The sequence below is a fragment of the Mustelus asterias genome, chromosome 14 (genome assembly GCF_964213995.1).
Source record: "Mustelus asterias chromosome 14, sMusAst1.hap1.1, whole genome shotgun sequence".
NCBI lineage: Eukaryota > Metazoa > Chordata > Chondrichthyes > Carcharhiniformes > Triakidae > Mustelus > Mustelus asterias.
Genome location: NC_135814.1, coordinates 59,181,280 through 59,207,535, shown reverse-complemented (window position 1 = coordinate 59,207,535; position 26,256 = coordinate 59,181,280). Strand labels below are relative to the sequence as shown.

At 45.3% G+C, this 26,256-nt stretch overlaps 1 protein-coding gene and 1 pseudogene across 1 annotated transcript in view; both read left to right on the top strand.

The window, feature by feature from the left end:
- The window catches only part of pde11a (phosphodiesterase 11a), a 362,109-nt gene that overhangs the window by 247,594 nt on the left and 88,259 nt on the right, over positions 1–26,256 (top strand). Inside the window, exons 11-14 of the mRNA XM_078229219.1 lie at positions 1,805–1,951; positions 3,728–3,835; positions 11,433–11,542; positions 12,687–12,777. Of these exons, the coding sequence (XP_078085345.1) occupies positions 1,805–1,951; positions 3,728–3,835; positions 11,433–11,542; positions 12,687–12,777 (456 nt within the window). The remainder of the gene's footprint in view (positions 1–1,804; positions 1,952–3,727; positions 3,836–11,432; positions 11,543–12,686; positions 12,778–26,256) is intronic.
- Positions 10,790–10,919, top strand: LOC144504195 (U2 spliceosomal RNA; annotated as a pseudogene).

The following is a 26,256-nucleotide window of genomic DNA, read 5'->3' as shown; positions in this document are numbered from 1 at the left end:
ACTCACCCACCACCCTCTGAGTGAAAAACTTACCCCTGACATCTCCTCTGTACCTACCCCCCAGCACCTTAAACCTGTGTCCTCTCGTAGCAACCATTTCAGCCCTTGGAAATAGCCTCTGAGAGTCTACCCTATCCAGACCTCTCAACATCTTGTAAACCTCTATCAGGTCACCTCTCATCCTTCGTCTCTCCAGGGAGAAGAGACCAAGCTCCCTCAACCTATCCTCATAAGGCATGCCCCCCAATCCAGGCAACATCCTTGTAAATCTCCTCTGCACCCTTTCAATGGCTTCAACATCTTTCCTGTAATGAGGTGACCAGAACTGCACGCAGTACTCCAAGTGGGGTCTAACCAGGCTCCTATAAAGCTGCAGCATTATCTCCCGACTCCTAAACTCAATCCCTCGATTAATGAAGGCTAGTACGCCGTACGCCTTCTTGACCGCATCCTCCACCTGCGAGGCCGATTTAAGAGTCCTATGGACCCGGACCCCAAGGTCCTTCTGATCCTCTACACTGCTAAGAATGGTACCCTTCATATTATACTGCTGCTTCATCCCATTGGATCTGCCAAAATGGATCACTACACACTTATCCGGGTTGAAGTCCATCTGCCACTTCTCCGCCCAGTCTTGCATTCTATCTATGTCTCGCTGCAACTTCTGACATCCCTCCAAACTATCCACAACACCACCTACCTTGGTGTCGTCAGCAAACTTACCAACCCATCCCTCCACTTCCTCATCCAGGTCATTTATGAAAATGACAAACAGCAAGGGTCCCAGAACAGATCCCTGGGGCACTCCACTGGTCACTGACCTCCATGCAGAGAAAGACCCCTCCACAGCCACTCTCTGCCTTCTGCAGGCAAGCCAGTTCTGGATCCACAAGGCAACAGCCCCTTGGATCCCATGCCCTCTCACTTTCTCAAGAAGTCTTGCATGGGGGACCTTATCGAACGCCTTGCTGAAGTCCATATAGACCACATCCACCGCTCTTCCTTCGTCAATGTGTTTGGTCACATTTTCAAAGAACTCAACCAGGCTCGTAAGGCACGACCTGCCCTTGACAAAGCCGTGCTGACTACTTTAAACTTCTCTAGATGATCATAAATCCTGTCTCTCAGGATCCTCTCCATCAACTTACCAACCACTGAGGTTAGACTCACCGGTCGGTAACTTCCCGGGCTGTCCCTGTTCCCTTTCTTGAATATAGGGACCACATCTGCAATCCTCCAATCCTCCGGAACCTCTCCCGTCTCCATCGACGATGCAAAGATCATCGCCAAAGGCTCCGCAATCTCCTCCCTCGCCTCCCACAGTAACCTGGGGTACATCCCATCCGGTCCCGGCGACTTACCAACCTTGATGCCATTCAATAGTTCCAACACATCCTCTTTCTTTATGTCCACATGCTCGATCCTTTCTGTCCACCGCAAACCAGCAGTACAACCACCCAGATCCCTTTCCACCGTGAATACCGAGGTAAAGTATTCATTAAGCACCTCCGCCATTTCTAACGGTTCCGCACAAACTTTTCCCCCTTCACCTTTTAAGGGTCCTATGCCTTCACATCTCATCCTTTTACTCTTGACATATTTGTAGAAAGCCTTGGGATTCTCCTTAATCTTACCCGCCAAGGTCTTCTCATGACCCCTTCTCGCTCTCCTAATTTCCTTCTTTCAAAGAAGAACTCTCTCTCCTTATCTCAGTGTATTATTTTGCTGCAAAGAACAGGTGAAAAGTTAAAGTGAAACCTCAATTTTGAATTATTAAAAGCCTGAGAATTCTTTCCATTTGCAGGCAGCAAACATCCCACTTGCTACTGAACTCAGTATTGATGAATTCCATTTCAATGACTTCTCTCTTGACAAGGATGCTATGATCACTGCAGCTCTCAGAATGTTTATGGAGCTTGGAATGGTGCAGAAATTCAAAATTGATTACGAGGTAATTCATCCAAGTACAAGTAGAATAATTTATATATCACTTCTATGTATTATTCAGGATATTTGTTTCTTAAACTGATGTAAAATATGAAATACCTGATCTTGGGTGAGTTTATTGACACTTGAGCCCTGAGAGAAAACTGACTAATGGGTAGTAAATGGAGTGACCATCATCATCAGGTTCCATGTGGGCCTTTCTCCTCCTTTTGCCCATATTACCATCTTCCAAACCTCATACTGCCTCAATCCCTCTGTTCTAAGTATTGTTGCTAATCTAACATCCCTCTGCATGATTGTTGAATGTGCCATTGGCATCCAAAATGAGAGACAAAATGTCACCAACTGTGTGCTGTTCCTGTGATGAGAGTCCGAGTGACTTGCATCAATATTCTCTGGAGTTTAATATAATACATGGTGGGCCCAGATTTTCATCATGGAGGTGCGAATTTTGTCCAAGTCACGATCCATTCCTGCAGTGCCAACAGGCAGGGCTTTCATTTGCTGGAGGGTGGTACGGCCTGGGTTCGGGTCTGCTGCCACAGAGACAGAAGTGGAGTGATGGGAAGATACCCGGGTTAAAAAGTCTGCCTCCATTCACAGAAACTTTGACCCAGTTAATGCAAAGCCCTTTTCACCCTCACCCCTTAACACCCGATACCCAGACGCCCAACCCCTTCAAACTCCCCTCAAACACCCTTTCAATCCTCTTTACCTTTCCATTTCCTTCAAGGGGAGGGGGAGGAGGTTGGGGAGGCGATGGCCGATTGGATATATTGCTAAACTATTAATCCAGACACTCAACTATTGTCCTGGGGACCCAGGTTCAAATCCCACCACAGCAGATGGTGGAATTTGAATTCAATAAAAAAAGTCTAGAATTAAGTATCTACTGATGACCATGAAGCCATTGTTGATTGTCAGAAAAACCCATCTGGTTCATTAATTTCCTTTAGAGAAGGAAATCTGTTGCCCTTACCCTGTTTGGTCTACATGTGACTCCAGAGTCACAGTAATGTGGTTGGCTCTCAACTGCCCCCGGAACTAGGGATGGTAATAAATGCTGGCCAGTCAGCGACGCCAATGTCCCACAAATGAATTTTTAAAAAGCCCTCTTCACCCTTACCAACGCATTCACTTAGTGTCCACTTTATAAGCAGAACTTAAAAACCCTATAACATTGAAATGCTCAAAATTCACTTGCGGGGGCAGTTTCAGAAGCTTCAGAAATCTGTAACAGCCATCAAATACCCATTTCCCCAGGACATCTGTGCCAACAAACCCTGCAGGGCAGAATCCATTAGTACTTTGAAAGGTAGCCAGGCCCTCAAATTCTGATTTCCCAAGACACTGTGCAAATAAACCCGGTGATATAGAATCCATTAGTGCCTTTAAAGTCAGCCAAAACCTCATATGTCAAAGCTTTGAAATGGTCCCTCATAATCAGCATAACCGTAGCCAGATGTCACTAGCTTTGCCTTGTTATCCTTTGACCTATGCAACCCCATTGCTTCTTAATTAGTTACATAAATCTCAGTCTAGTTCCGTGAAACTCACCCTCGCTTTCTAAATCTCTTTGCCATTCTGCTTCTGACCATGTCTTTAAAAGCTTCCTCAAAGCCTAACCTTTTGACCATACATTCAACCAGCATAACTAATCCTGCCATGTGTGCCTATAATCCACTTTTGTAAAGAGCCTTGAATATTATACTACATTAAAGCTGCTATATAAATGTAAGTTGTTATTCCACACGCTGAATTTACAAGATGTATTTTACAGACTTTGTGCAGGTGGTTGCTGACTGTCCGGAAGAACTACAGGATGGTTCTTTACCACAACTGGCGGCATGCATTCAATGTGTCTCAGTGCATGTTTGCAATGTTGACAGTGAGTATTCTAAGTAATACAGTAACATATTGTTGCAAAGTATGAAAATAAATTATTCCGTTTTATTAAAAATACGTAATGGATTATTCAAATATATTTATCAAAAATATATTTTGCATTTTATTCTATCTTTGTTAATCTAGTCAAATTTAATTTGCTTGCAATACTATAAATTTAATACAGAAACCTCTAGAACCTTGAATGCAATTTCAATACTGGGATGTGCACAGTTGAACTTGGATAGGTAAATGAATGTGCGTCCTCATTATCATTTCACAATGCAGCTATTAATATGTAAACCTGGAATTCTTTTGAAAGAAATGAGTTTATGATTTTGAAGGACATTGAGTAAACAAAGCAAAGTAGATGCTTTTGTTTAAGCACATAACTATAGATTTTTACAGGATTTTGCAGCCACCATTGAACAAACTACCTTAAAGGGTGTAAATGTAAAAATTACATTTTTAGCCTATGTAATAAATTAACAAACAATAGTCACGAGCAAGGAGTAATCTTTCCAGCCATTGGACATGAAATGTGAGAAATTCAGCAATATGCATTTGGATTTTGTGGTAGCATTAACAGCAAAATGGTTAGAACTACTATTCTGAAATTGACAGGAACTTCTAGAGTCCATACATGTGCAGCTAAACATGATAATCCAGAAGTTGCTGTGGTGATTGTACAGGGGATGAGTTGTGAAAGCCCCCCTTACTGTAATGAGGTAGAAATCATTGAATTGACGAGAGGCTGCACTCTTACTCCATCAATATAACTGCAAAAACCTGTAAAAGGTTGCACATTGTTGAAAGAAGTGTAACTGGATTTTTAGTGGTGTACTAAGTTTATGCAAAATGAAATGTCGCCAAATGTAAACAATAAAGAAGTAATGACCTTGGATTGATCAAAGGATAAAAATGCATAGCTTGCGACAGCTGGCCGGGGAGGAGGTCATGCTGGTTATGAGGGGCCGTTTGAAAGCTTTGCGTATGTATGAGCTTTTGGCTGACTTTAAAGGCACCAGTGGATCCCAGATGACTATAGGCCCCTCTCCTCTTTGAGAGAGAGCTGACTGCTGGTGATTTAACCTGAGGGTCACGACACCTCAGGTGAGGGGCAAGGTTGAGAAGGCGGGCCTTCATGAATAAACTCAGCCAGTGTGAACCTACACTGTTGGTGTCACTCTGCATTTTGATTGAGCTGTCCATCCAACTAAGCTAACCTAAGTTTATCGTTACCACTGCAAAAAAGCCTTTCTGGCCCTAATCAATTAATTTTATGGCTGGAAGCATCTGCCCTTGTTGGAGGCTGGGATTTTCCAGCGCTGTTGTGAGTGGATGGAGTTTTGGCTGGAAGGCCAAATTTTTCATTCTTGCTTGCAGTAGGTCCCACCATGGATCAGACCAGAGAACCCTGCACTAGATTTTGTGGAATGTCAAACTCCTCCTTTCTGATTTAAAAATAAATATTTTTGGTACAAATAATAATCCCAATAATTTCCTTAAAATGTAATTGAAAGTGAAGTGCTGTTGTGAGTCAATGGACTTGTGGTTTGCTGCCTGTGAGAATTCTTCAATGGGATTGGCTACTAGGTGGCACGGTGGTACAGTGGTTAGCACTGCTGCCTCACAGCGCCAGGGGCCCGGGTTCGATTCCTGGCTTGGGTCACTGTCTGTGCAGAGTCTGCACGTTCTCCCCATGTCTGTGTGGCTTTCTTCTGGTTGCCCCGGATTCCTCCCACAGTCCAAAAGACGTGCTGGTTAGGTGCGTAGGCCATGCTAAATTCTCCCTCAGTGTACACGAACAGCCGCAGGAGTGTGGTGACTAGGGGATTTTCACAGTAACTTCATTGCAGTGTTAATGTAAGCCTAGTTGTGACACTAATAAATAAACTTAAAAAAATTAAATGACAAAATATGCCCAATACACAGGTCCTTAGGATAAAGGCAAGAAACTTTCCCCATCTGCTTAGAACCAATCTTGCAAGGGTATTGTGTTGAGAAGCTCCAAAAAGCCCCTTTTCCTCGTGTACAAGACAAGCAAAGGCCTGGTTTTTGCTTCCATCTATTTACTAATAGTACATTGGGTAATTTATAAATGAACGACCAAGATTTTATTAGTTAGCTGATTGAAATTTATGAAATCACCATGTAGGATATAATGTGAAGAATCTTGTAGCATTAACAAAAAACATCACGGAGGATATATAATTGAATCAAACAGACTAGATGAACCCAACTACCTTACATTGAACCTTACATTCTAATTGGATGGATGAGAGAAAAAGATAAATATCATAATAAATCAGAATTTAAAAAGAGGCACAGTTAAACATTTGACTGCAGGAACTGCAGCAAGTAAACAAAGATAATGAGCTGCCATGGAGAAAGACAAAGTCATACTTCAGTTGGTGTCTTTCCTTCAAACTGTTTGAATCTAGGGGCTGATGAAAGTCTGCTGTGATGCAGTATGTCATCTGAAATATTTCTTTCAGGTTCTGACTGACTAACAGTCCATATCTTCTGGCTTTATTTCAATTCAAGTCTGACTATGCAACCAAATCCCAGGTGTAAAATTACCTTCTAATACACTCGCTCATTTCCATTTGCAAACACACAGCAGCCAAGAGCAAGATGAGTATTCAAGTGAAGCAGGATTAGTGGGTGAGATAACTATTTGAAGGCACAGAAGAAGGAGGCAGCGGGGGTAGGGAGGGGGGGAATGGCAAGTGAAAGGAAGAAGGGGAGAAAGGATGGAACAGCAAGATGGATGGGAGAAGTTGGATGGGGACAGGAATGAAGGGAAGAGGGTGGACACACAGAAGAAGCAGACACTATCCCATTGTTTATTTTTAATCCCCTTTAAATAAGATCTGTTCATACTGCGACTATCTAACATTTGCTGTGACATGGGAAAATACCAAAACTTCCATACGGTAATTTGTTTTCTGGTAACATATATTTCTTATGTTTTACCCAGAAAATACTTTGTACTATTTATGCTGGCTGAATAATGTGTTCTATTAGAAAGGTAGAGTCACCTGACTGAAATCTGTATCTTTATTTATACAATGTAATATTTATCTAAGGAAAACAGGCACTGGGGGTTCTGTAAAACTTTGGTGAAGAATCAACAGGGACTGGCTGATAAACTGTAAGGAATGTTTCCATCTATCTTATATCCAACTTAGTGACCGATCGGGAGAACTTCCGAGGAGTTTTTGTTGATATTTTGTCAGGAATCAAACCAGAAAACAAGCAACATTTTCCGACACGTTTCAAAAAATAATTAGCTAGTGTTAACAGACCCAAGGTCTACTTTCCCAGTGTAAATCAGAGCCTTTTCCTTCTCACTGCTGACAGATTCACCAGAACATAAGAAATAGTAGCAGGGGTAGACCCTTCAGCCCATCGTGCCTGCTCCACCATTCACTATTCATTGACACTGCTTCCACCACTCTCGGGAGAAGAGAGTTACAAAGATTCACGAATCTCGGAGGGGAAGAAAAATCTTCTCATCTCCATCTTGAACTCCGTTCCCTTATTCTTGAACTCCGTCCTCTTGTTCTAGTCTGTTGCACAAGGGGAAACATCCTTTCAGCACCCACCCTGTCAAGTTCCCTCAGGATCTTATGTTTCAATCAGATCACCTTTTAATCTCCAAAATTCCAACAGATACAGGCCCAACCTGTCCAAACTTTCTTTGTAAGATAACTACCCACCATCACCACCATCAACCTCCCTCCCTCTCCCCCACTCCACCACACACTGATCCATCCCAGGTATCGGTTAAGTGAACTTTCTCTGCATTGCTTCTAACACATTTATATCCTGGGCACAATCTTACCGGCTTGCCGCACTGGTCGATTGGTGTGGCAAGTCAGTGACATAGGATGAGAGGCAAAAAATCAGGTTAGTGTCTGCCTTCTCGCCTCTCCCCCATCTCACCGGCATTGTTTTGCCAGTGAAATCAGCTTTGCGCCGACAAAAGGTGTGAGGTTGATTTCAATATTAATGTCATTCTTGAGTCCTGGATGCTATCATCTGGGCTCACTTGTACTTACCCCCTTGCCGGTTGTGGTCCTCACTGGGGTGGGGGGAGACCTGGGAAATCAGGGCGCCTGCTCAATGCTGTCCCAAGAGCTCAGCAGCTGGCTTCACCAGCAAAATTAGCCCCCCCTCCACCGGCAAGAATCGCATAACGGTCCTGTTTTGCAGAGTGCCAAAAATTTCCATTCTTTACCATAACTGGAAAAAAAAGTGAGAAAACCTACAATTTTCTCACACTTCGAATTTTTTTGGGAAACGTTTGCCCCAAAAGTCAGATTTGCACCGTGCACAGACCTGTTGGGTATTTTACCGGCCCTGTTTTGCCGTCGAGAATGGCTTTGTGCCCAGAACGGATTGCCTTAATTTAAATGGCATTAGTGTGTTCGGGACAGCTGCTTCCGCCCTTACGGCTGGTTCCCCCCTCGCTGATGAGTCATTATGCTGGCGAGAATCACTACTGCTCTGCAGCAACAGGGACTAGGTGACATGGCCACACTGGGGGAATTGGAGGCCATTGAAGTCCCCGGGTGGTTGGGGGAATGGTCAGGCAGTGCCCATCTTGCACCCTGTCAGTGCTGACCTGGTACCCCGGCAGTGCCCAGTTGGGCACAAAAGTGTGCTGGAGCAGTGCTGTGAGGGTGTGGCATGAGTTGGAGTGGGGTTATGACAGGAGTATGAATGATGGCGGGGGTGGGGGAGCTCTGAATAGGGGGGGTGGATGGCAGGGGGAAAGGCTTTGCAAGGTGTGGGGGCTCTGCAATGGGGCGGAGCTATGCAAGAGGTGGGGCATGTCTGGGTTCCACAAGGGGACTCATCGGGAGTGTCTTGATGCCCCAATGCTGGTGAACCGTGTTGGTTGGGGGGGGGGGGGGGGGGGGGTGCAAGGAGGTCTTCTGGTTCACTAGGTAAATTCTGGTCAATTGGCTTTCAGATAATGTACAGCTGGGTGTGGCCCTTGATTACAATTGGACAGCTTTAGTCATTGGTCATGTTCAGCATGTTGATTTTAATTACAATTAAGTTACAAAAAGGAACCTTTGTTCTTTGTACTTATGGTTGTACATGAGAAATCATCTCCCAGTGGCAGTGTCTTAAGTAACAGTTCCATTGTATATGTATGGAAATTTCTGTCAGCCAATGTCATTGTCAAAAATTTCAGTGCACTATCAAAATCTTCTATTATTTTGACAATGCTATTTATTCATTTAAGATAAATGTTTGTGCCAAAATCATGAAGAAAATGGTTTTGATATAAATGCACAAGAAATTACTACAATAAGATTGGTTACTGTACTTTCTAGGCTGGAATCACAAATTTCATCAGCAGATGGTCAGGTGTTTTTCTTTACAGTGGATTACTAGGTAATTAACCACAGGGGTGTAATATAGGATGTGGTGGCATTGTCACTGGACTAATTATTGGAGATCCATGGTAATGCTTTGAGGACCTGGGTTCGAATCCCACCATGGCAGATAGTGAAATTTGAATTGAATAAAAATCTGGAATTAAAAGTCTAATTCTAATGACGTTGATTGTTGTAAAAACCCATCTGGTTCACTAATGTCCTTTAGAGAACCTTACCTGGTCTGGCCTAAATGTGACTCCAGATCCACAGCATATGTTTGACTTTTAAATGGCCCAGAAAGCCTCTCAGTTCAAGGGCAATTATGAATGGGCAATAAATGCTGGCCCAGCCAGCAAGACCACATCCCATGAATAAATGTTTTTGGGATATATTTACTGAGCTTCACCTCAAATATAATGTTCTAATAATTTAATAATGTTCTGTATTATGCACTGCCAGCATCAAATCTTCCTCACGTGGAGCTCTTTCAACCCATTGCCATTGCTCAAAATTCTCCCCTTTACCTAGATGTTTAAACACAGAGTTAGTCATTGTTTGCTAAACCAAGATGGCTGATTGTGACAAATATATGAATTCCCTATTGGTAATCCACTGTAATTTCTTCAAACCTTAGCTCAATGCCAGTGAAAGCATTCCTGTCAAGTATTTTCCATGTTAGATTTCTCTGGAGCTGTATCCTGTTGTTATGGTACCTGATATATAAAGAAAGCAAAGGTTAAAACAAACCATGTAAAGGTGGAGCTGTGAGACAGTTGACAGAATTTTAAGTGAAAAATTCTAAGTGTCCAGCTAGTGTGAAAATGGGAGAATTGCAGATCTGTTTTTTGGGCAAGTTTTTATTCCCAATCTTGAGCACATGGTGCTTGAAAAAATGGGCTAGACTGTTTCTAGATACTACAGGCAATGCGCGGGACTTAATTTGTCAGCCAGCAGCAGAGGGAGTTATTGCGCATGTGCAGACCTCTCTGGCTGCACTTGCACAATTGCAACAGCAGAGGCCTGACAGAGAAAGAGAGATCGGTCAGGACTCTGCTGCTCCAACCAGCCTCAACAAAATCCCCCCACCCCACTGGCAATCACGGGGGCCCACGACATCCATACCACCCAAAAACATAGCCCCCACCACCCAGACCGATCGCCCCCCCCTTCTCCCCCACTGATCACATGCAGAGCAGCAGCAGGCCCCCTGCCTCCCTTCCATACCGATCAAGGCAAAGTGCGTGACGGGGTCCCACTCCCTTCCTCCACCGACCATAGGCAGAATGGCAGCAGTCCTCTCCTCCCTCCCTCCCCATACCTATCGCAGACAGATTGCACAGTGCGCCCCCCCTCCATACCCCCACCAATCACACATAGAGTTCGCACCAGCCCCCCGGCGAGGGCAACATGACAATTCCCTGCTCATGGGGAGCAGATGTTGTCCTCACCAGAGAGAATCTCTCCCAGCTAGACCATAAAGGCAAGTGAGCCTGGGGGATTGAATGCTGGGCTCGCTATTTTCATGTTAATAAATATTTGAATAAATTTAAATAATATATTCAGCCTCTCGGCCTTTTGGCTAAGATCAAGTGTAGTATCGGATCTGCACTTGGTTGAGGTCATGGGGTTATGCTGGGGCTTCATATGTTTCATATGAAGCAATTTTTAAAAGCGGCATCTCGGCCTTTTGGCTAAGATGCAGATGAGCTCAAGTCTTGGAGGAGGATCCTCCCCCTTCTCCAATCAGCTTGACTCATGTAGATCAGGCCCAGGACAGGGTGGCTTAGTCACCCGCCCTGTCTTGTCAGCCTGGATCGGAAATGTCTCAACTTGTTGAGACTCTGAATTGGATTTGATCTGATTGAATTGGAAAAGTATTAAAAAAAAAATTCAGCCTCTCGCCAGAAATGGATGAGAGGCTGACCTCGCCAGAAATATGGTACCGGTAAGATCACGAGAGCTGAGAAATCGGGCGCGATCCGGAGTTCTTGGCTCTAGGTAATTTTACTGGCTCGCTCCGCCCATTGATGGGCAGGGCGTACCGATAAAATTCCACCTCGTGTCACTACAGCTTATCGACCTTTCTTCCTGTAATCAAGCCACTTGCTGTGAATATTTTTATCTTGCTCTCAGTCAACGCCACTGATACAAACTATGGAGCCACCCAACATTGCCTGATACATATGTTTGTTGTTTTGCCAGACTGCAGATTTTCAGGAACTTTTAACAGACACAGAAGTTCTCGGTCTCATGGTGGGTTGCCTGTGTCATGACTTGGACCACAGAGGCACTAACAATGCTTTCCAAGCAAAGTAAGTTCTAATGGTTACAAATATAGTGTTATCTTTTTTGCCAATAATTATTTTAAACAGTTGATCTCCATCCATATCCAATGCAATGCACAATGAAAATAATTTGAAAGTAACTTTGCTCTTTCTTTATTCAGTTTTGATTTTAATCTTCTAAATCGATATATTTTGTTTACCAAACGCCTACAGCTTCAGTTACAGAAACTGGCAATTTAGATCAATGATTCGTGGCCAATTGGATTGCAGATGTAATAATACTGTATATGCTGAAATAAAAACAAAAAATGCTGGAAAGACTCCGCAGTTCTGACAGCATCTGTGGAGAAGAAAGGACGTAAACGTTTCAAGTCCAATATGACTCTCCCTCGGAACTCGTGCCTAGCTTTTCCAGCACTTTCTCTTTTTATTTCTAAATACCAAGGCCAGAATTCTCCAGTCCCATACGCCCCACCTCCGCTACCAGCAAGAACGAAGATTTTGGCACTGAGCCAAATCTCTATTGACTGCAGCGGGACCAGAGAATCCCAGCTGCAGGCGAGGTCGGTGAATTCTGGCCCAAGTTACCTTCAGATAACCCACCAGGCACTGCAGTTTTTGAGATTGAATAATTTCAGAAGTTCAATTTTCCACCCCCATCCTACGATGAAAACTGCATCTCAATTTATTATTGTGTTAATAATACAATTATTTTAAATCCTAACATTTTATTTACAGAAATCACCCTCCTATGTAATATCCAGTAAAAGTGCAGTATAACTGAAACTATTCTATCAGCAGCAGTGAATAAATTCCAACAGGAAAATAGAAATTGGATCTAAAAACACATAAAACACTTCATCCAAATTGACATTTAAGAGGACTTCGCATTTTTTATTTTGTCAAAACATTTTTTCTTATATCTGTTAATCAGATTAAATAGGCTTGTTAGTGAGTTACTTTTAGCAATTGTTTTGGAAACGCAGCCAGATGCACTCAGTTCACATGGTAAATTTCATTGAGACCTGCTTTCGCCGTAAGGAACAGAACCAATCAGTAAACTTAAAAGTGGAGGAATGTGGGAGAAATTCTGGAAGGGAGAAGATTTTAATCTTGAAAGTGAAGAAAATATATATTTTTTCTGTTTTGTTGAATCTTTTTCTTCCTCTAGGATTGGGTCTGCGCTGGCACAGCTCTATGGCACCTCAGCTACTCTAGAGCTTCATCATTTCAACCATGCGGTTATGATTCTTCAGAGTGAGGTACTGCATTCTGGCTACTCCCTCCAGGTCAAACCAAATCGCAATATAATGGGCTGGATTTTGAGGATTCTGTTGGGGTGGCCAAGATAGTGGGTGGATTTGGAGAATTGTATGGGGGACACCCACTAGAATCCCAGCAATGCAAAACAGTTCCTGATTATGTCAGCAGTGGGGGTGTAAACAAGCGGGAAACCTGCCTGTTAGCGGCAGGAACCTCATATGTATTCAAAATCAACCACTTGCATGCAATTTAAATGTGATTTGCCAGGATTGAATGCAGCGATCCCAATTAAATGAGATTAATATAAGTCTCCCATGCCTTTAATAAACTGCCTATTGAAGGCTGGTGACTTACCTAACTCAGTGTGGGAGCTCTTTTGACTTGTAGGAGAGTGAGTCCACAGGGGGCTGCGTTGCCTTTCAAGAGTTCTTCCCTGTGTTCAAACTTGATTCTGATACTCTGAGATTCAGTGTCAGAGCAAAGTATTGGTTACGAAAATTATAGGAGCAGTGCAAAATCTAAGATTCGAGGAGTCGCTCATTAAAGTGGCATCACATATCGGAGTCCCTTAGAGGAGGGTACTTAAGAGGCTGCCTTGAAAGAAAAGTAGTGTGCGTTGCACATCGAAAATCATTCACCCTGTACTCCTGCACTCTCGATTGCTGGGCGGGGGGGAGAGGGGAACAGTGCTGGAACCAGTGCAGGCAGTCCAGCACCAACAGCAGAGGGAATACAATGACAGGAGGCCAGGCAGAGAGGCAAGCGTTGGTCACTGTCACATAGGACCAGGATGACTTTCAGAGAGACTTTGAGAGTCTTTCTCACAGTCTCCTAACATTCCCTAGCCCTCCTCGTCTGGTATAATGTATGATCTATTCATTGACCTGTCTGAGATTTCTAGCACTATCGTTGGCTAAGTGAATATTCTATTCATTAGGACCATCTAGAGATACCGATGAGAATTGCTTTCTCCCTTCACTCAGTAGCTGTATTGTTCCTAAGAATGTGGTTGTTTTTACTTGACTACATTCCATCATGCCTTAGAGCTGTGTGTCATTAACCAAGGTGTATGCTTTTAACACAGAATACAATATGTTTTCAAAACTACATGTTTAAATTCTCTAACAGTGGTTATATGTGTCTCTACACAAACAGTACCTTTATAAAGTATATTCCAGGCACTCTGTGACTTCTCTATTATGTATTCACTCTGATTGTTAGTCTTTTAGTCCCAGGTTATTCTAAACTGCCGCCTTACACTATTCTATCAGTTTCCCTTGATAACTTGAAAACGCTGATGAAATCACTCCTTATCTTTCTAATATTCTGGAGAATACAACTCTCGTTTATGTAAACTCTCCTTTGTATAATTCTGGTTACTGTACACTGCAATCCTTCTCAGGCCATTATATCCTTCCTAAGGCACAGTGCCAGGACAATCCTTCTCGGATCATTATATCCTTCCTAAGGCACAGTGCCAGGACAATCCTTCTCAGACCATTATATTCCTCTTAAGGTGCGGTGCTAGAGCTGCTTGCAGTACTTCAGTTTTGATCTAACCATGGCTTTATACAGCTGAAGCATAACTTCTACTCCTTTGTATTTTAGTCCTCTCAATAAAAAGACCCGCATTGCCGTAGCATTTTTGAAGCTTCACCTTACTAACTTTTCACCATTTAGAAAGTTCCCTCTTCTACTACTTTTAGGTCCAAAGTGGATAATCTCACATTTACAAGTATCAAAATCCATTTGTTAGTTTTTTTCCATTTTTTTGCCCTAAACAGTCACTTGATGTTACAAAAATTGAATATTGCTGAAAGGTACGACATGCTACCAACATGACATCAAGACAAACACAAGAATGCTAAATTTCAAACAATCACAACAATTTATACCACACGAGAAAAGATTGCTGATTTCCCCACGGCAACACCTTGGCCAGTCAGAATCATCTTGCCACCCCCTTTTCTCCTGTGGGATGGGGAGCAGCAGCAAGGGCTGGGGGGGCAGCTTTCAGTGACCAACCTCTCCCTGATGTCAGGCCCCTTGATCAGAGACTGAGTGACCTCCCCACTCCGTCAACCCTCTGCTCTCTGGGAGCTCACTAGCAAACCCAACAGAGTTTTGCTTCTTGGGCTCCCTACATTAATTACCCACTTAAGGGCCTCAATTGGCAGTGAGGCAGGAAAGCCATCCACAAACTTTCCTGAGTCGAACTTAACACTGAGGCGGTCCTTAGGGGATGGCATTACATTCTGCCCTCTGTGTGTACCTCTGGTCAGAACAGGGCTGGGCTCAGTAATGATGATGTGGAGATGCCGGTGTTGGACTCGGGTAAACACAGTTTAACAACACCAGGTTAAAGTCCAACAGGTTTATTTAAAATAAACCTGTTGGACTTTAACCTGGTGTTGTTAAACTTCTTAATCAGTAATGATGCCATTCAAGATCGACAAGTCTGCGAGCATTCCTGTCTGGGTTCACAAAATAATAATGGTCCCCTTGGATGGGGTGCTAGAGGGCTGTAGGCACATGTGGAACTGTACCCAGCACGAGTCAGCATCATTAGAAAAGGAGGGGAAAAAACTGTCAAAACTAACTTAATTGAAATGCACATTACTGTACAACACACAATACTTCAATACTATACACAAAGTTACATACATTAAGTACACACTCTAGCTTCTTTATCTCTATATTCAAAATGAATGAATGAGGAACAGGTTGGAAGTTCAGAGCATAAATTCAAAAAATACGACTGTAAAACATCTTTTGAAAAAGGCTTTCGAGCTTTTAAAAAAATGCTCATGCATTATATATATTTTTTCAATGTTGCAACTGTAATATTGACAATTGGTGTACTACTGCTGATTCCTGGAACGAAGGGCCTATCCTATGAGGAAAGTTGGGCCTGTACCCATTGGAGTTTAGAAGAATTAGAGACGATCTTCTTGAAACAGATAAGATCCTTGTCAGGGTGGACGCTGAAAGGATGTTTCTCCTTGTTGGAGAGACTAGAGTTAGGGGGACAGTTTTAAAAATAAGAGGTCCCCCATTTAGAACAGAGACAAGGAGAATGTTTTTCTCTCCAAGAGTCATGAGTCTGTGGAACTTCCTTCCCCAGAGAGAAAAGATTCTTGATCAACAAGGGAGTCAAAAGGTATAAAGAGTAGGAAGGAAAGTGGAGATGAGACCACAATCAGATCAGCCATGATCTTATCGAATGGCTGAGCAGGTTTAAGTCGCCGAACCTCTACCCCTGCCCCTAATGCATATGTTCATAGATTCATACAGCAAGGGAATGCATCAGATCATTAATGCAACACAATACAATTTCTACTCTACTGGAAGTAGCTTGCTGCATTGGGATCATTTGCTTTCAAAAAGGAGCATGAAACTTCACTGAGTAAGTTGATCAAAGCTAGTGCAAGCCCAAATCAGTCAACGTGTCTAGTGAACATCCTTGAATGTCAGCTGGCATAATGGTTCTGACTTGTTCCCATCCAATACCATTCTTTTTTGCACTTATTGGACCATAACACACCCTCTCAACTCCTGGCTAGACTAAAAATCTGTTTTGTATTATATTTATCATAGAGATGTAAAATGTACCCCGGAACCTGAATTATAAAATACTGCATTTTAATAGGTTTCCTTTGTGAAGTATTGATGTAAACATTCACATTTCCTCTGAAAGACATCAAATATTTTCCTTCTAACTAACCGACTCCACAGAAAGTAAAGTTGAACCAGAAAAGATGTGATATGACTAGATATAAAAAATTAAATTCATCAAGTTTCCATGTAATACTGCACCATAGCAGTAATTGTAACCTTATCCTTCCTTTACTATTTGAGAAAAACAAATGTCTGCCAAAGAACACTTTGAAATTCCTTACTATTGCAGAGGCCTCCAGAATGAAAATGAATCTTGCTGCACTTCAGAAGAAACACTAAATCGTGCCCCGCATTTTAAGAGTATAAGCAGTCATTAAAAAGAACTACTGAGATTAACATTTTAAATTAAACCTTTTCAGTAACAATTAATCATTAATAATCAAGTAAATAATTTGCTTTGTTTCCAGTTAGTGGTGATAACATTTAATTTGACTGCAAAGTCTTTTTATAATTAATCTTGCAGCAGAAGCCACGGAAGAAAAGAATAATGAGCATGAACCATGTTTTGATGATTTAGACTGTGAATCCACATTCTTCCTTAGAAAGAAAACTATTGGTAACTAATTTAACTCCAAAGTGTACTAGAAAAGTACAAATTTGATGTCAAAGTTATGGCATGGTAAATAGCAAATACCAAAGCAATTTCAGGCAAGGCTAGATATGTGATTAAATATGGAAATCAAAAGATTTCTGTTGGGGATACACTGCTCCACTGTTAGTTTTGCGAGAACTAACATCTTTCTATTGGCTCCTAGTTAAATGTGTTGAGCAACATGAAATCCATGTGCTATAAATATGAAGCAAATTTGCCATAGCATGGGCAGGATGTTGTGAATTACTGACCATCCGACCCTTCCTCCCCCTCCTGAAGTGAAAAAGACGCCAGGGAACTCGACCCACTACAGTGGCTCAGGGCAAGACTTCCACCCCTTACGACCCGCTTGAGAACTACCTGTCAATCAAATGGCTGGCAGCTCTCTGATGCCAGTAATGCCACCAGGAGCAATGGCCAATGCCCATCCCAGATAAAATTGTCGCTGGAGCCATAGAGAGGAAAGGTGTGGACTGGGGTGGTTCTCAGCGGGAGCAGCTTGCAGACCTCATTGAGGGAGGTGAGGAGCCTGGGTGCACACGCTTGGGGGCGGGGGGGGGGGCGGGGGCTCCTTTGGCAAGAAGGCCAGACCTTGGGGAGGGAGTGAGCCCAAAGGGGCCTGAAAGGACATATGTTCCTTTCCTGAATGTAGTTCCAATAGTGAGAGCTGGCAGACCTCAAACCTGGCTCCTTCCTCCAACTCTGAATGAAAAATTGCAGCAGGGTGAGGGGAGTCCCTTAATCAGTGAGCATTAAGTGGTCACTTAAGAGTTTCAATTGGCCCAGGAGTGGGTGGATAACCCGAAACCCCTCCCACTACATGTGGAATTGTGGTGGAATCGGGGGTGGGTGGGTAGGCACTGGGAAAGGCACCCATAGCATCATGCCAAATGTCACACCCTATTAATGATGTGGTACGGGTGGAATTCACGAATCCTTGCCAACTGGGTCTTTTGGTTCCACCAAAGTTGACTCCCACTGAGGCTCTCTGACAGCAGCACAGATAAGGAATGTCAACCAGCATTGACTTCAGTAAGACTGGAAGATCTCACCGGCAGCCAATAGCAAGCCACCTCTGCCACCAGAAAACCCAGTAAGAAGTCTCACAACGCCAGGTTAAAGTCCAAGAGGTTTATTTGTTAGCAAAAGCCTCTAGCTTTCGGAGCGCTTGAAGGAGCAGCAAGCGCTCCGAAAGCTAGAGGCTTTTGCTAACAAATAAACCTTTTGGACTTTAACCTGGTGTTGTGAGACTTCTTACTGCGTTTACCCCAGTCCAACACCAGCATCTCCACATCATGACTACCAGAAAACCCACCATGGGGCAGAAGATTTTCTCCCAAAGTATTTCTCACTGCCAGGCAACTGTTCTGGCACTGAATATAAATGTGACAAGAGCAGAGTGCCATTTCTTTACACTTTAATTGTTTTAAATTGGGGATTTAAAAATTGCAAAAGAATCTTAATTAAAAACATGTTTTACTCTTCCTTTCTGACTCCCCTTTTCTCTTGCTTAGTGCATTTTCAATTTTCCTCTCTTTCTGTCTCTGGTTTGACATTGAGTTTACCATTTTACATTGCACTACCTTTCCAGACCTCGCACTGTTAATTTTCAATTACTTTAATCGAATGGATTAAGGCGATATCCAATTGCTTGCCCTGTTCAGTCTGAGGGTGCCAAGCTCTATCCATCTTACACTTTCAGCAACTTTAAGGTCAATATATTATTGACATTAAACTGGCAAGAGAAAATCTAACTACTAGAAGGCTTGAACCTTTGATGGGTACAGGAATTTCGGAGTCATTGGGCGGAATTTTACAACCTCATTGCGCCTGTTTTGCGGCAGGAAAATGTCATAAAATCGGGCGTGATGTGACTAGCGGGAATGGTGCCTGCTTTTGCGCCCATTCCCATTTTACCAAAACTAAATTGCTGCAATTGGGAGCCTGCCCAAAACGGGCAAAACGTCAATTTACATTTTTTTTTTACATTCATCACAAAGTCATTAGTGAGTTTCACTCCCAATTGTCCCAGATCACCTGCCTTAATGACCTCGTTGGCTGCAGCCAGATTGGTCAGGGAAACACCTCCTTTATGAAACTCAGATTCAGGCGCCTGATCAGTGAGGGTGAACGAGGAGGTAAGTCTCCACATTCAAACTGCACCGTGCTGCTCAGAGGGGATTGTTTCGTGGTGTCCTTGTTCCATTTTGGGTCAGAGGGGGCCTGCGAGTGTGTGGGAAGGGTGGGGGACTGTTGTTGCTCACAGGGTCTAACCTCGGACTCTCAGCATGGACCTAGCTCAGAGCGCTGACTTTGGGTCCGAGTGCAGGCAGCAACAAACACTGTTGCAATGGAGGTTGGGCTGGAAACTCTGTGAAGTGGCAGTGCTGTAACCTCAGGACTTGTCAAGCAGCACTGTCTATGGCCACTACTGCATGGGTTCTGGGTGTTCGAGAGTGGGGGGGAATGGAAGGGGGCCGTGTTGCCATTCTGGGATCTGTGGGGGGGTGTAAGGGGAATGTGTGGTGCTGGGAGGCTGTGGGGGGGAGGGGGTTATGGGGAGTGTGTGTTGCTAGCCTGGGAGTGAGCAGAGTTCTTTAACCTCCCCATCTGTCTCTCCCCTTCCCCAAATTCCACCCCACCCCCCTTCAGATTAACGAGATGGCTTTTGCAATGCAACCCATTGATCTTGCTGTTCTTTTGGTTTCTGCTGGAGCTGAGGAGAATGAATTACGGGCAGAGGAGGCCCAGGCCTTACCACTCACAGGAGTAGAGGGAAACAGTTGCCAGAGGCAGGACGTAGCTGCCATTTGCCCTGAGTGAGGGGGGGTGGGGGGAGGTGGCGGATGAAGTAGGGAGCGGAGACCCCGGCATTTCTGCACAAGAGAGTCCTTTGAGCAACAGTCGGACATAGTGTGCTGCCGGGGGCTCCGGCTCTGAAAGGAGACAGTGTGAGATCTGTGCCATTTGTTGCAGGACCTGGCACCTAGGGGCATGATAGGTCACCCACACCCAGTGTGTCAGGGAGATCACGGATGTCCTGTATACCTGGGCTCGCCGGTATATTAAATTTGACCTGGATCAGGCCCAGCAGAAAGCCCAGGAATGCCATCGCGGGAATGCCAAATGTTGCAGGAGCTGTAGACTGCACCCATGTTGCCATCAAGGCCCTGGTGAAGAATCAAGGACTATTCATGAACAGAAAGGGCTTCCACTCAATAAATGTGCAATTGCTGTGTGACCATCAGTTGAATATCATGCACATCTGTGTCAGACATCAGCGTACGTAATAGCTTCATATTGAGGAGTTCTGATGTCCCGGAGGTCTTTGTGGAGGACCCCAGTGTGCAAGGATGGCTCGTGGGGGACATGGGGCACCCGCTTCAGACTTTGCTGATGCACCTTTGTGAAGGCCTGAGACTGATCCAGAGACCCGATATAATGAGGCCCACGTTGCCACCTGTTCAACAGTGAAGCGGTGCATAGGGCTCCTCAAAATGCGGTTCAGGTGCCTGGAGCACTCTAGCTGGGCCCTCCAATATAGCCCCTGATATCATCTCGCATTGTGGTGGTTTGCTGTGCCCTACACAACCTGATGCAGCAGCGAGGAGATTTTTGGAGGAGGAGGACGTAGAGGCCAACCAACCGGGCGTCTATGGGGAGGAGGCCGCCCAGCAGGAGGAGGAGGACGATGAGCAAACCACAAGGCACTGGAGGGCTGGCAGCAGCAAGGATCAGGCATGCGAGGGAGGCCCTGATCACCACGCACTTTGGTCACTAGGGGCCTGTGTTGCCGCATGTGGGTTCCATACCCCCCCCACCCACTCTTGGAGTCCTAGAGTCTCCTGAAACACCAGAGTGATGGGCCTGGGTACGCTGTGTTAGGGAGTTTCTGTGGCAGGCAGGAAGATGATGACAACTCGCTAAGCACCATTGTGATGATGCCCTGGTGCAAACTAGTCTGACTCCTCCCTGAGCTTTGCATGCATGCTGGCACCTGGGCCCACGTCTGGGTGCTGAGTAAGGGAGCACTAAACCCCCAAGGAGAGCCCCGGGTGGGGAGGTGGGAGACAGAATCTCTCGTGAGTTCTTGGGATGCCATGGCAGATGCTGTAAGTCGCTGCCAATGCATGCCACCTGCTGCAGCCAGAGAATTATTTGAGCGCCTTGATTTTCTCAGAAGCAGTATGTTGAGGAGCCTTCCCCACTGACAATGTGCACAGTCCCTCCGGCGATCACCGGGGTAGGTACATCCCTGTTAGAGACTAATTAGAGACAAGTTAGTCACAGGTATGGGGTGAAATAACATTTATTGTTGTCAGTAATAGTGCTTTCAAAATAAGTGATAATATAAAAACATGTGAACGTGAGACTTTAAAGTGCCTAAATATTCTATCTACCTAGTGTTGCCCTTCACTTGTGCCACCTTAGTGCCGCTGCAACTTCTTAACTTTACGTGGCCTCCCACTACGTCTCAGTGTCTCCGCAGGATGTACATTGGGGGGTGGGGGGGAGATGGCCAGCTTTCTACCATGCCCCGTGGCCTGTGATGCCCTTGGCGAGGGTCCCCTGGAGGGCCTGGACTTGGAGGACCCTGGCTGGCTTCCAGGTTTCAGTGAAGTATCCATGACACCCTCCTCATCCCGTTGTCCCTGAGATGCCCCATTGTCAGGAACGGGGGAGTAAGAAGGTGTAGCCACAGCCGCAGTCTCCTGGGTGGTAGGCCCTGGCACAGGCTCGAGCCCTTCCCCCTCCCTCAGGGTTCCTGTGGGCCAGTGGGTCACTCCATGGGATGGCGGTGCTTCTGCAGTGAGCTCCAGAAGCTCTGGCATCACCAGACCTGCCAGTCCTGGAGTTCTTGCCATGGTGGTCGAGCCCTCTGTGATGGCTGTCTGAGTTGGGGGCCACCCGTCAATGGCCGTCAATGGCAGCAGCAGGAGCCATGGAGAAATTGTTCCAGTTTTCTTCCATGTTTACTCTGTAGGCCAGACTGTTCAGTGCTGAACAAAGGAACTCTTGTTACAAAGTCTTGTGGATCCAAAGTTTCAGTGGATTGGTCCAAATGGACTAATTATTAAAGTGTATCACAACCCCAAAAAAAGTGTTCAGCTGGAAGCAGATTTCTACACAACTAAATGCACCAATAATGAAATAACTAAGTTTGAGAAAGAGCAGAAACAGCTTGAAGATGCTGTCCTGGACTTGCAGTGTGAAGTACAACACTGGAATTCAGCCTGTCACAGTATAAAGCCATCAAAGATACCACCGAGTCACATATTTAATTTTCAATTCATTGTATTGTAACTGGGCCACGTTCTCAAGGACTGAAGCCATAGCCTGCTGTGTCTTGGCGCTGTCCTGCTGGGTTTCCTGCAAGCTCTCAAGCCTCTCAGCTATGGGCAGCAGAATCTTGAGAAGCTGGTTGAGGCCCTCAGCAGGCCTGCTGTGACTCAGCCATCGCTTGGAACCTGCCACTCATGGTGAGGATATCCTGCCCCAGGCTTTCCACCACGGACGCCGCCCTTGCAGTGTTGGCCTGGGAACCACGCAGGACAGGCAATAGCTGGTCCACCTGAAAGCTTTGGGACTCCTCACAACAACCTCGCAGTCAGTCCAGTGTTGCTGTCAGCCCCTCCTGCATTCCCTGGCTCTGTTGCTGCAAGTCCAGCGGCTGAGGGAGAAGTGATCTCAGAGGCTCAACATGTAGCCTGGGGCCAGCTGAGTCCTCGTCTCCAGCAGGCCCCGGCATGCCAGAGGCCTCGGACTTTCCTTCAACCACCCAGTGTACATCAGCAGATGTGTCGTGCATACCAGAGTCACCCAGGTTCTTCACTAACTTTACCCACCGATATGAGAGCCTCTGGGATGGTGAGTTGCGAGGTGGAAGCTGACAAAATTAGTGCTGGCTCGGTGGTCCCTTCATCCGTTTCCTCTGAGGAGTTTTCTGAGCTGTCAGGGGCAGGATGAGTGGGAGCATCACAATGGGGGCCACGATGCCAGATGGCCCAGGCGCAACGGGGTCCTTTCCTGCAACACAGGACACAAGGTTAAGTGCAAAGGGTGAGAAAGGAATCTGCGCTGCATGCAACTTGAGATTTCTCCAACATGTGGAGGATTGGCAGGTGCTCACTTCTATGCTCCAGCCTGACCATGCTGTCGCTAATGGTCTACATGCCCTCCTCTCCCGCAAGTTCCCGCTCCTCAAAGGGGGTGAGGACTGGAACTGATGACAGAACTCAGAGGGTAGTTGTGGAGGATTGTTTTTCAAACTGGAGGCCTGTGACCAGCGGTGTGCCTCAGGGTCTACTGTTATTTGTCATTTATATTAATGATTTGGATGAGAATATAGGAGGCATGGTTAGTAAGTTTGCAGATGACACCAAGATTGGTGGCATAGTAGACAGTGAAGGAGGTTATCTCGGATTGCAACAGGATCTTGATCAATTGGGCCAATGGGCTGACGAATGGCAGATGGAGTTTAATTTAGATAAATGCGAGGTGATGCATTTTGGTAGATTGAACCAGGGCAGGACTTACTCAGTTAATGGTAGGGCATTGGGGAGAGTTACAGAGCAAAGAGATCTAGGGTTACAGATTCATAGCTCCTTGAAAGTGGAGTCACAGGTGGACAGAGTGGTGCAGAAGGCATTCAGCATGCTTGGTTTCATTGGTCAGAACATTGAATACAGGAGTTGGAAGGTCTTGTTGAAGTTGTACAAGACATTGGTAAGGCCACACTTGGAATACTGTGTACAGTTCTGGTCACCCTATTATAGAAAGGATATTATTAAACTAGAAAGAGTGCAGAAAAGATTTACTAGGATGCTACCGGGACTTGATGGTTTGAGTTATAAGGAGAGGTTAGATAGACTAGGACTTTTTTCTCTGGGGCGTAGAAGGCTGAGGGGTGATCTTATAGAGGTCTATAAAATAATGAGGGGCACAGATCAGCTAGATAGTCAATATCTTTTCCCAAAAGTAGGGGAGTCTAAAACTAGAGGGCATAGGTTTAAGGTGAGAGGGGAGAGATACAAAAGTGTCCAGAGGGGCAATTTTTTCACACCGAGGGTGGTGAGTGTCTGGAACAAGCTGCCAGAGATAGTAGTAGAGGCGGGTACAATTTTCTCTTTTAAAAAGCATTTAGACAGTTACATGGGTAAGATGGGTATAGAGGGATATGGGCCAAATGCGGGCAATTGGGATTAGCTTTGGGGTTTTAAAAAAGAAAGGGCAGCATGGACAAGTTAGGCCGAAGGGTCTGTTTCCATGCTATAAACCTCTGACTCTATGACTCTATACCTCAGGCACACCACCCCCTGTCTTTGCCCTCTCCTGGCAATTATGGGTATTCTTCTCCTGTGGGGACATAAGGAGCCATGTAAAATCTGATGGCACGAGTCCTGCAGGGTTTCAAGGGGTGGCCCTCAGAGGGCAAAGGTTGTGATACTCTTGGGTGGGAGAAGGGAGGTGCTTGGAGATCAGGGGCTGGAAGTGTGCTGAGGGATGGGGGGGATTTGGGGGGGGTTCATTTAGGGGAAAAATGCCACGTGAGGTAAAACACTCACCCTTGCTGCCCGGATTAGGTCATTCAGTTTTTTGTGACACTGTTTCCTGGTTCTTCTGGCCAGTGCCCTGGCACTAACGCATGCTGCCACCACCTCCCAGGCTGCGTTTCCATCCCTTCCCCTGGGGTGGCTTCTTGCTGGGGGGGAAGAGGGTGTCCTACCTTGCCTCCACCACCTCCAGTAATCTGGTCAGATCAGCATCTGAAAAACAGAGAGCTGTCTTCCTGGAGGCCATTTCTTCCTGCACTGCGTACCTGTCTGTCCATCCTTGGGGTTTTTATGGAGCTCTCACTTGTTAGGGCAGATCAGCTGCAGGCAGTTTGGCGGAGTCACGTGCTGGTTAGAGCATTCTATTGAGTTTAATGCAGTTTGCTTTGTTGTCGTGAAGGCGAAGCAGAGTCTGCACTTGCAGGTATGCTGATGGAGTGTGTGGGGGGGGGGGGCGGTGGGGGGGAGGAATTTGTGCTCTGTGATGATCGGGGGCAGAGGAGAGAGAGGGTCATGTCAGTCAGCCATCAGGGGCAGGGGGGGTGGCGGGGGGGCGGTGATGAGCCGTGTGCCGGAGGCAGTAGTATTGGGAGTGGTCACCGATGTCCATTGGCGGGAGGGAGGGGAAGGCTATATCTGGCCTGAGAGAGGGTTCTGTCAGTAGTTTGTGGCTCCAATCTGAGCTGCCGGCTGCCTGGTGCATTAGGCCCTGCCCACTGCCTCTAGCGACTAGGAGCGGTCTCGCCCATATTTCAAAGACTAAGTGCCTAAAATTGGGAGTGAAAACTTGCCCGAGAAACAGATCAGCAACTCTCCCATTTTCACGCCAGCTGGACACTTAGAAAAAATCTTGTAAAAGTTTGCCCAATAAATATCAACTCAGGGGAGGCAATGGCCTAGTGGTATTATCGCTAGACTATTAATTCAGAAACTCAGCTAATGTTCTGAAGACCCGGTTTGAATCCCACTATGGCAGATGGTGGAATTTGAATTCAGTAAAAAATATCTGCAATTAGGAATCTACTGATGACCATGAAACCATGGCCGATTGTTGGAAAAACCTATCTGGTTCACTAATGTCCTTTAAGGAAAGAAATCTGCCATCCTTACTCACTCTGGCCTACATGTGACTCCAGAGCCACAGCATTGTGGTTGATTCTCAACTGCCCTCGGGACTTTATTCCCTGGAGCGTAGAAGATTGAGGGGAGATTTGATAGATTTTGATGGGTATAGATAGAGTGAATGCAAGCAGGCTTTTTCCGCTGAGGCTAGGGGAGAAAAAGACCAGAGGGCATGGGTTAAGGGTGAAAGGAGAAAAGTTTAAAGGGAATATTAGGGGGGGCTTCTTCACACAGAGAGTGATGGGTGTATGGAATGAGCTGCCGGATAAAGTGGTAAATGCGGGGTCACTTTTAACATTTAAGAAAAACTTGGACGGGTTCATGGATGAGAGGGGTGTGGAGGGATATAGTCCAAGTGCAGGTCAGTGGGACTAGGCAAAAAATGGTTTGGCACAGACAAGAAGGGCCAAAAGGCCTGTTTCTGAGCTGTAATTTTCTATGGTTTCTAACTAAGGATGGACAATAAATGCTGGCCAGCCAGCGACGCCCATGTCCCACGAATGAATTTTTAAAAATCTGGCCAGCAAACTGGC